Consider the following 9,993-nt stretch of genomic DNA (forward strand, 5'->3'; position numbering starts at 1 on the left):
GCCAAGAAGTTTGGAGCTTGCCAGGATATTCTTCCAAGAACTCAGGGCCCAGAGAGACCAGGCCCCACACAGAGCTGGGCAGAGGCAGGGCCGGCTTGTCCACAAACACTGGATGCAGGAAATGGGAAGGAATCAGTTCAACCAGCAGCAAAGGTGGGCTTCCCAAGAGTCTGTGAATCTGTGAGCCCAGCTTTGCCAGGAGGACATAGCCAGGTCCCCATTCCCTGGGTTTCTCTTAAAAATCCAGCTTCCAGAGATTCTATGACCCTGTTTTTCTCCTACAATAACTCCCCAACCAAGGGTTGATTCTCAGTCTCATGCCAACACCTAGAGATGGAGGGAGAAGAAGTAAAAAAGTCCCATCTACTCCCATCCCACCTGGGCTTCCCAGCATTGCTTTGCTTCTATAGTCAGGACATGGTGATGATACTGAAATAGGGAGAATCCTGGGCCCAACATCCCTTCTCCCTTCAAACCAGGCAGGCCCCAGGGCCAAGGCACATATGCTTACCATGGAGACCAAGGAGAGAAGTATACCACCACCGTGTGGGTCAAGACCCGGACCTGAGATGCCCCTCACTAGTACACCCGTACTGGATACAGCCCAACCCTGCCAGCAGGACTCAGCCCCCCAGGAACAGCGCTGGGGTAGTTTGAGCTACCTCTCTCCCCATTCCCCTTTATGGATGAGTGGTCTTTATGGAAGAGAGCTCTATCAACATAAAATAGCACCAAGCTCTACAACCCCTTGGCCCCAGCCTGGCCCTACTCACCCTTAAAGCTTTACAATCATCTGGCTGGCAGTCAGAATTATAGGGCAGCAGAACAGCAGGGAAGTAGGCTAGAGCCCCAAGCTAGGCTGGCTAGCCCTGAATGGCTCCCCAGAGGGGAACACAAACCGGTTGGTATGGAACCGGCAAAGGGCTCTCCCTGGAGAAAGAGACTCCAAGTGCCAGGCCCAGCAGCTTCCCCAGAGCCAGAAGCACCTCCGAGTGCATCCTGTCCATCCCTCCTACCCAACAACAACAACCCCTCTCCCCCATGCTTCCCTCGTCCTTGCTCCACATGAGATGCACATTCTGAAGGTTCTCATTTTAATGTGTCCCCTCCCTACCATTCCACCTGGCACAGATCAGAGACACATTCCCATGTGTGGTTAGCTTTGCAGGTTATGCTCTGAGGACAGACATAAACACATACATCCCAGAACCCACCAAGCCAGCTTAGCACAGTGCCATCCCCCACCCATCATCAAGCAGTGGGGGGCTTCAACATATGCTGATTCATCTTCTCTGTTAGGATCAAAAGTTGGGGAAAGAAATTAGAAATCCAAATGGCCCTGCCTCTTCAAATTATAGAAATCAAACTTTAGGGCCTGCAGGACCCTCAGCGCAACTGGTTGAACCTGCCATTTAATACAGGAATCACCTGTTCACTCCAACAGCCCCTCTATTCTTAAACACTACTGTCACTGAGCAACTCACTGCACCTTTGGGTCACCCCTGTAGCTGGAGGCCAGGCTTCACTAGTGGGCAGCTCTTTCTTAGGCTGAGATGAGCTCTGTGTCCTTGTTATTTCCCCGTATTGGTCTCAGAGGTAGCATGTGGATCTGCAAAGGCTTTTTTCCAGGCAGTCCCTACAAAAGGCCAAAGCCAGCCTTTGAAGCGTACCCACCCCCAGACAAGATGCCCTTCAACCATCTCTCCTAAGGCATGATCTCCCGGCATCTGCCTGAGATGTGCCCAGATGTCCAGGAAACGTGTCCCAGAGACTGGACATATCCTCTCCCAACATCTGAGCAGAAAGAGGTGACACAGTGGGGCCTCGTGAGTGTAAGTAGGGAGACCATATAATTTATCTTCCAAACCAGAACATTTTCAGTATGGTAAAGGGCACTATTAACTATGCCAGGAAAACAGGCACAAACAGGACATGTGGCCACACTGACTCTAAATCACTAGGCAGACAGCACAGTTACTCATTTACTCCACCAAGAATGTCACTGAGACTGCAAGCTCTTCCATGGGCCACTGCACAGTGCAGGCTCACCAGGACCTTGTCCACCACACGTGGTGAGGGACTAGGGCAGAGGCAGAGATCATTAAAGGCCACCACGATATTCTTGCCGCTGTTGTACCACACTTACCCGCTAATTAAAACAATGTTTGTATTCACCACTTGCTCCCCTATAATGCATAAAGTTCTATGGTCAGTGTGAGGGGAGGATGAGCTTGGGGAGCACACAGTGACCTGCCCTGGGGAAGCTGTTACTCTAAAAGGGTAGAGAAAGGGAGGGACAGACACAAAAACAATCCGCTTTGGCACTGGTGGGGTTAACACCTGTGGTCTTCAGTCCTAAACTAAGTAGCTTGCACTGCAGCTCAGGGTGCACGGCTCACAGCAGAGCTGGTGAGCAGGGACGCATCCAGTGGCTGGGATGGGGCTTGCTCTCCGTTACCCACACCCCCGACATACATGCTGGTAGGGGCCTGGTGTAACAGTCACAAGACCGAAGAGATGAGGGCCATGTCTGGAGAAACAAGAGGAAAATCTCAGTCCTTTATACCCTTCTTCTCTTCCAGCCATTGCCTTTTCCTGGATACTGTGCACCCAACACATTGCTTCGGGCCTCGCCATGGGGCATCAGTGCCACGTGGGGGCACTAGAGGGCGCTGCTGCCCTTCCTAGTGAAGAGCACCCAGCAATCTGCAATTGCAGCCCCAGGGCAGAGGCACCCCAAACCTCTAGGCCTGTGGACAGGTTCCCTGTGTCCTGGCTGGAGATGCTGCAGCTACATGCAGTCACTCTAGTTCTGGGTGTTTAACCTACAGCTTCCAGCAGGGAGCTCACCTCGCATATTCTCTTCAAAAGCCCTACGTAAGCCCTCTGGGTAAGCACCAACAGTCATTTCTACCAGACCAGCCTCTCCATCTAAGGTAGGGTCCAGGTGATGCTGATGGAGTTCAACGGCCCGGTTTCACACCTCTCTAGGCCAAGCCACTTTACCCAAAGACAAGGCCCTCTTGCCCACCTGGATACAAGGTCACAGAGCCTGCCCCTGCAAATGGGCCCCAGGGAGGGCAGGGATGCCCCAAGTGCCCTCCAACCAGCTGCAGACAAGCTCAGAATGAAAGTGTGAGAAGGACAAACACCTCAGAATTCTTATGGCCATCAGTGACCCAACTTCTCTGGACTCTGAAAGGTCATTAGGAGACAGGGAGAAACATGAGAAGTAAAATAGAGGCTATAAGCAGGAGCAGTGACATCCCCCGCAAAACTCAAAGTCATGGCCTGCAGCGGTCTATGCCCAAAGCCTGTGCAGGCACTAGAAATGACCTCATAGAGAGATGTCCCCCAGCATCTGTCCTGCCCTAGAAAAGACCCAGAGACACTCCATAAATGACAGTGCTGAGCCCCACGTTCTGTGCCCTTTCTGACACAGGCCCCCAGCTGTTCTCAGCAAATGCCCTACCCAGGTCTCCTACCACCTCCCTCCATTCTACCATCTACAAATTTCTGTGAGTTGTCACAGGGCCACCAGGCTTAGTCTGGGCATCTGAGAAAGGACCATCCCCTTCTTCCCAATCAGGTCAAGGCTGATGTACTAAGCAGGGGAGGAAGTGGGGTACAAAGGGTGGTATCACTCAGAGACTGATCCACCCCACACACCTGTCTATGAGGCTGCCAGCTGGCCAGGGCCCAGAGAAAGGCCCTGCATTTCTCTCCCAACTCCTCTCAGCAGACTCAGAATTTTACAGGAAAAGAGAAAAACCAGGACTTCAGGAGTCTTCTCCCTCTGCTGAGAAAGAGGTTTGGGGACCCTCTGTCCTATGGGCTGACCCTTCCCCACTGTGCCCAGCCTTTCCATCCCACCTCCTGCCCATATATCCATGGACGGGGAGGAGCAGGGCTTGCTGACAGAATGGAAATGGGTGCCCTTGCCACACTGGTTAGAGTTGCCATAGATACTCCTGTCCAGGGCTGGCCTCAGGCCTTTAGGAAGTGGGGACACACATGCACCTATGGCCTATGCCTGGAGCCCCACCCTGGGTCCTGCTGGACAATGTAGCAGCCTGCAACGTAGCAGAGTTAGGAAAAGGCAAACGGGCCAGGGCAGGGGTCAGGGGCTGCAATACTGTGATTTATAAGAAATATATATGTGTTCTTTGTCCATAGTTCCTGGACCACAGCTCCTAAAACTCTTGAGATTTCCTGAGTGGTAAGAGCAATGGGAGCATCTGTTTTATAATACTTGTTCTCTTGTCCACAGTTCCTGAAAACACTTCAGAGTCATAAATGTGAAATGGGTATTTGTTATTCACAACAAATCCTTTTTACCACAACTGGGTTTATGTTAATGAGGTGCTTTTTAGAAAGGGGTGGGGTGGGCTGGTTGCCAAGGGAACCAACCACAAACAGAGGGTTGGAACTTTCAGGCCCACCCTGAATTTCTGGGGAAGGTCAGGGACTGGAGGATGAATCAATCACCAATGGGCGATGAATTAATCAGTCACGTGAAGCCTCCATAAAAACCCGAAAGGACCCAGGGAGCTTCTGGGCTGGCGAGCTCACGGAGATTCTGGGAGAGCGACTGCCCTCGGCATGGAAGCGCCGTGCCCTATCCTCATATCGTGCCCTACGCACATCTTCCATTTGGCTGTTCCTGAGTTACAGCCTTTTATAACAAACGGGTGACCTAGTAAGTAAAATGTTTTTGTGAATTCTGTGAGCCTCCCTCGGAAATTAATTGAACCCAAGTGGAGGGGGTGTTGGAACCTCCTATGTATAGCTGGTAAGTCTGTCCTCATCTCTACTTGCCAAGGCTTCCCTTACCTTGAAGCCAGAGGACAGAGATGGAGGTTAAGCAGCAAAAAGTTCAAACGGAGGACATCCTTCCTTTTCTCCCGCTTCCTCCTAGTCCTCCGCCTCCCTTAGGGGATGAGTGTATCAACTCATGAAGCAAGGCCCACCACTGAGGAGCTGGACTCCTCAATCCACGTGGCCCTCAGAGCACTGTGCCTTTGAGACTCAACTGCCTCCAAGTGCAGACAACGAACTTTGGCTTAGGGAAAGCCCCGCTCAACCATGCAAAGCCAGAGCCCCAGCAGCTGCCCGAGGGCCACATCGGCTCTGTCCTCCCAACCCTGGGATTCAGGCTGCAGACACCCCAGCATCCTCCCCGAGGGGCAAAGCTGGTCTTGCCAAGGACGTACCTGGGTTTCTGAGTTGGTTCCTTGGCTTCCCTCAAGCCAAACCAGCTACTCTTGACCTTTTCCTCCCCGCTGGATGAATGATGTGGGGAGGCTCCTAGGGTGAGACCTCCCTTCTCCCCCAGAGAGCCACGGCGCCCCAACTCGCTCCGACTCAGGCCCTGGTGGTGATGGTGGAACAGGCCCATCCGGGGTTTCCGCTCCTCCTTCCGGGGTCCCTCCTTTTCCACCACAGCCTCAGAGGAGGCCACCATGGGTGTGGCAACCTGTACTGGCTTCCCCTCTGGGGGCCGGGCTCCTTCTTCCTCTCCAGAGTGGCTGGCCGCCATGGCCAGAACTTTGGCCTGAGTGCTCAGCTCCTCCTGTCCAAGCACTGCCTCTGAGCTGCTGGTGCCATGGCTGCCTCTGCCCCAGGAGTCATCTGCAGACCGAGGCCCCTCGTCAGAGGGCCGTGAAGAGACACTGTGCAGGGAGCTGGAGGGTGGAAATGGGCCGGAGATGGAGCTGCGGTGCCGCAAGAGGCCCTGGGGCTCCTCGTTGTAAACGTGGCTGCCGTTGACACAGAGAGAAGAGCGGGAGGCGGTGTCAAGGTGGCCCTGAAGTTCAAGAAGGGCCCGGGGGGGAGCTGCTCGCATCTGGCTGGCCTCGTCGCTGCAGGTCCTTTTGTGGGTGAGCAGCTTGGGGGACTGTGCAGAATCCTTGCCTGAAAAAGAAGCACACTGGGGTTAGCATGGGGAAGAGAAGCCCTATTTTCTGGCCCCGGGTCTCCCTGGCAGGAGTGGCCCCTCACTCGCTCACCCCCGTCGGTGGACAGCCAGCTGCTGCGGCTTGGCGAGCGGGTGAGGAGCTCAGCGCCCGGGCCCTGGTAGGCCAGGCTCCCGCTGGCTGAGGACAGGGTGCTGTCTGAGCCCAGTGACGTGTTGGACTGGGTCAGGGACGACTTGCGCAGTTTGTTGCGGAGGAAGAAACCTTTGGCTTTGCCCATCTTGCCCAGGCTGCCCAGCTCAGGATCCTCCAGGGCACTGCTTGGGAGGATGGCAGAAGCAGATTCCAGGTCATACTTCTTCTTGCCCTTCATCTTGTCTTTGATCTTGCTGAAGGGGGACCGCGGCTTGTCCTTCACAGACAGGTCAAACATACTGGCACTCAAGTTGTTGCGAGTGAACTGGATGGTGACCTGGATCTCCCCACGTTCCTTCTCCTTCTTGCCCGCCTTGGAGTGCAGCTTGTACCACCTATGAGAAGAGAGGCAACAGGCAGAGCTCTGGTCACAGACGCAGGGAGCCTGGCTTCCACCAGCGCCAGGCGCCTCACAGGGCCCCTCCCTGCTGTGAGGGCCACAGCGGCCTCTCCCCAGACTCCTGCTGTGATACGCAGGCTCTGCATTCCAGGCCACAGGCATAGCTGAGAACCTATCCAAAACTTTTCCATGCTAGAGAAAACCAAATCCTGAGTAGGGACGCTCCTTGGTGCTACTGGGCAGGCAGCGGTTACCACACTGTGGCCCCCTCCCAGCCCAGCACCTTCCCTGGAGCTCAGAGACCTCCCCTCTGTCCTATCACCTACCCCCTCCCACTGAAACTCTGAGTCCCAGAGGGCTGAGGCTGAGTCTAGGAGGGATACTTACATCTCCAGGCACTGGTATGGAAAGACCTGCCCACATTTTTCCCTGTTTACATCATCTCTTCTGGCCAGTCCCAGCTAAAGCTCTGCTTTGAGACACCAGTGAGCCCAGGAAAGAACAGCTCACCAGAGGCCTAGGGCCAGGAACACAGGAACACTAGTGCAAATACACACACCTCACCCACTCACTGACTCACCCCAAGCCCCACCAGGAACACTTCTGTGACATGGAGAAGCAGACAAGATGGTATAAAGGGGCTTGAAGCAAGAGTGCCAGGGAAGGAACATTCGTATCTGCTGAGCACCTACTGTGTGCCACAGGAGCGCAGGGGTTCTCATCTCACACCTCACAAGTCCATAAGGTCGGAGACACTACCCAGTTTTACAGAGCAGGAGGCTGAGGCTCAGAGGTAAAGTAACTCACAGAGAACAAGTAGCCGGGAAGCAGAGGGGAGATGCGGAGCTACAAAGCCCATGTTCTTCCTACTACGCACTCCCAGAGAGACCACTAACACACATGACCAGGTGGGTGGAGCCCACTCTACAGGGGAGGGGAGCTCTTCCTTCCTCTGCTTCCCAAATCCTCCTCCCAAACCACTCAGACTCCTAGGAGAAGGCTCAAAAAGGAGCGGCTGGCCAAGCCAATTCTGCCGGGCTGGCCGCACCATACAGCATCTGTGTAGAGAAGCTCGACACCTCCATAGTCTCCCTTCCCACCCAACTCACCCAGGTCACACTCCTGCCTATCTCCACAGATGTGGGCAGAGAGATTCCTCAGAGTGACTGAAGCAGAAAGGTTCTGAACTTAGGAACACCAAGCCAAAACGATGGGGTCAGGTGCAGCTGAGAACAGGAGTTAACTGGAAATCAGCTTCTTTTCTCACACCAGCACTCAGAATGAGTAACCTCCCGGCACACAGCTGAAATAAAATATTCGAAGGATATGTTCCAAGATAAATTAAAGGAAATCTCCAGAATGCAGAAAGACAAAGACGAGGCAATTATTAGAGGTCAATCCAAGGAGGTTCGCCACAAAATAACTGGAGAGTCTAAAAAGTAGAACAGAGTCTGTTCCCATGTGTGAGGGGCTTGGGGGGCATCTCTCTCAACCACAAAAGAAGACAAAGGCTGAGCAACCTGAAAATCAGCAACTCACAGGGGATGTTTAGGCAGAGAAACTATTCTGTATGATACTATAATGGTAGATACAAGTAATTATACATGTGTCAGAACTCATAGAGTATAAAATGCTAAGAGTGAACTGTAATGTAAACTATAGCCTCTAATTAATAATATTGTATCAATATTGGCTCATAAATTGTAACAAATGTACCTCACTAATACAAGACATTAATAACAGAGGAAACTTAGAACTGGGGTGGGGATGGACGTATCAGGGAGTATATGAGTGCTCTCCGTACTTCCCACTCATTTTTCTGTACACCTAAAACTGCTCTAAAACAACAAACTTTATTAATTTACAAAAAGAAGAAAGAGAGGATGTGCAGAGAAAACAAAGAGGATGAAACTATGGAAGAAAGTTTTCTGAACTGAAGGATGTCAGCACCACCACAGAAGGGCCCACAAGTACGCAGCACAATGAAGACTCAGTCATGGTGTCACTGTGAGGTTTCAGAACACTAGGCACAAAAGAGACCCTGAAGGCTTCCAAAAAGGGGAGAGAGATTCATACACTCAGGAATTAGAATAGCATCAGGCCCTCTCTAGCAACACTGGGCACCACATGAAGTCACGCCTTCAAAATTTGGATGGAAAAGTTTCGCAGCCTAGAATTCTAGACCTAGCCAATCAGGCACGAAGGTGGAATACAGTCTGGTAGAGATGGTCAGATCGGTCCCTGAAGGGCTCAAAAAGTCCCTTGGTGCATACACACCACACATACATGGCCCCCACACCACCACACACACACACATCATGCACTATTCTACTCACTACACTACACCGCACGCACACAACACTACACCACACCACACATGACACTGTACAACACAACACACATACACCCTACACACTGTATCACACACGTCACACAACACCCCACATGCCTCAGTCAGCACTATGGAAGCCACCGTCCACCTGGGATCTGCCCACCCCACAGCACCAGCTCCCTGAGCTTCTCTTGGACACAACGGGGTTGGGAGTGGGGGAATCTTACATATGAAAAGTCTTTAGACCTCTAAATTTCCAGAATTAAGTCACTGTAAGGGCTTGGTGGTGGTAGTTTTTGTTTTTAATGCTGAAATTTAAAAAAAAAAAATAAAAGGTCTTCCCAGGGGCACCTCTCACTGCATCCCTGGAAGACGCCACCGTGACTAAACCTCCTATGTCTATCGTAGGCTACACCTGGCCTCTCCTTGGTGACCACTCAATGGCCTGAGCAGAGTGAGCCTGGACTATTGGTTCTCCCTCCCAAAACGGAGAGACGGAGCCCTGGCAAGGCTGGGCCTGGCAGACAAGGCGCAAGCAGGGAGGGTGCGAGGCCAAGCTCGGAGGGTGTGTGTGCACATCCCCACGCTGTCATAATAAGCAGGGGCGGAGAGGAAGTGTGTGCTGGGGATAAGTGAGGGGAGGAGAGAGCTAAGTGAGACAGACAGACTGAACGGATGCATGTGAGGATTTGTCTGGGGGCAAGAGAGGAGGTTTAATATCAGGAGGAATCAGCTAGTACCAACATCCTCACGACCCTGCCTTCTCACCCTCATGCCCGCCCTGGGCCTGCCCCTTTAACTCTTTAAAGGTCCAGCCCTAGTTACTTTCCACAAACCTGGCCTAGGCCCCACTAAGGACAGAAAAATCCTGGGAGGTGGGGCAAAACAGAAGGGTATGGCCTCCAGCCCCTAAACCCTCCAAGCCTTGAGTAGCTGGAATCAGCAAGCGCAGACATCCTTTGCTGGGGCGTAAAGGTCAGGGGCCCTCAGCACCACTGGTCATGCATCACACTCCACAGCGCTAGCCATGGTTATCTCTGGGGGATGAGGCTGAAAGGAACCATGGCTTCCGACATTGTCTATTTTTGTCCTGTTTGAATTTTTTATAAGGAGCATGTACCACTGTCATAATAGGAAAAAGACAAGAAAACGCCGTTCCTATCTCGTCTCCTCAGTTGCTCGAGCCTCAGAATGGGCTGCTCCTCTTTCCC

General features: G+C 52.7%; 1 protein-coding gene across 6 annotated transcripts in view; it reads right to left on the reverse strand.

The window, feature by feature from the left end:
* RAB11FIP5 (RAB11 family interacting protein 5) overlaps positions 1-9,993 on the reverse strand; it is a 38,504-nt gene that overhangs the window by 10,691 nt on the left and 17,820 nt on the right. For 3 of the 6 annotated variants that reach the window (XM_006905171.2, XM_006905170.2, XM_025049236.1), the window contains exons 2-3: positions 6,009-6,445; positions 5,214-5,913 (exon numbers count right to left, since the gene is read on the reverse strand). In XM_006905171.2, coding sequence (XP_006905233.1) covers positions 5,214-5,913; positions 6,009-6,445 — 1,137 coding nt within the window. The other 3 variants (XM_025049248.1, XM_025049242.1, XM_025049247.1) reach the window with 3 other exon arrangements.

This window comes from Pteropus alecto, unplaced genomic scaffold (assembly GCF_000325575.1).
Source record: "Pteropus alecto unplaced genomic scaffold, ASM32557v1 scaffold100, whole genome shotgun sequence".
Classification (NCBI taxonomy): Eukaryota; Metazoa; Chordata; class Mammalia; order Chiroptera; family Pteropodidae; genus Pteropus; species Pteropus alecto.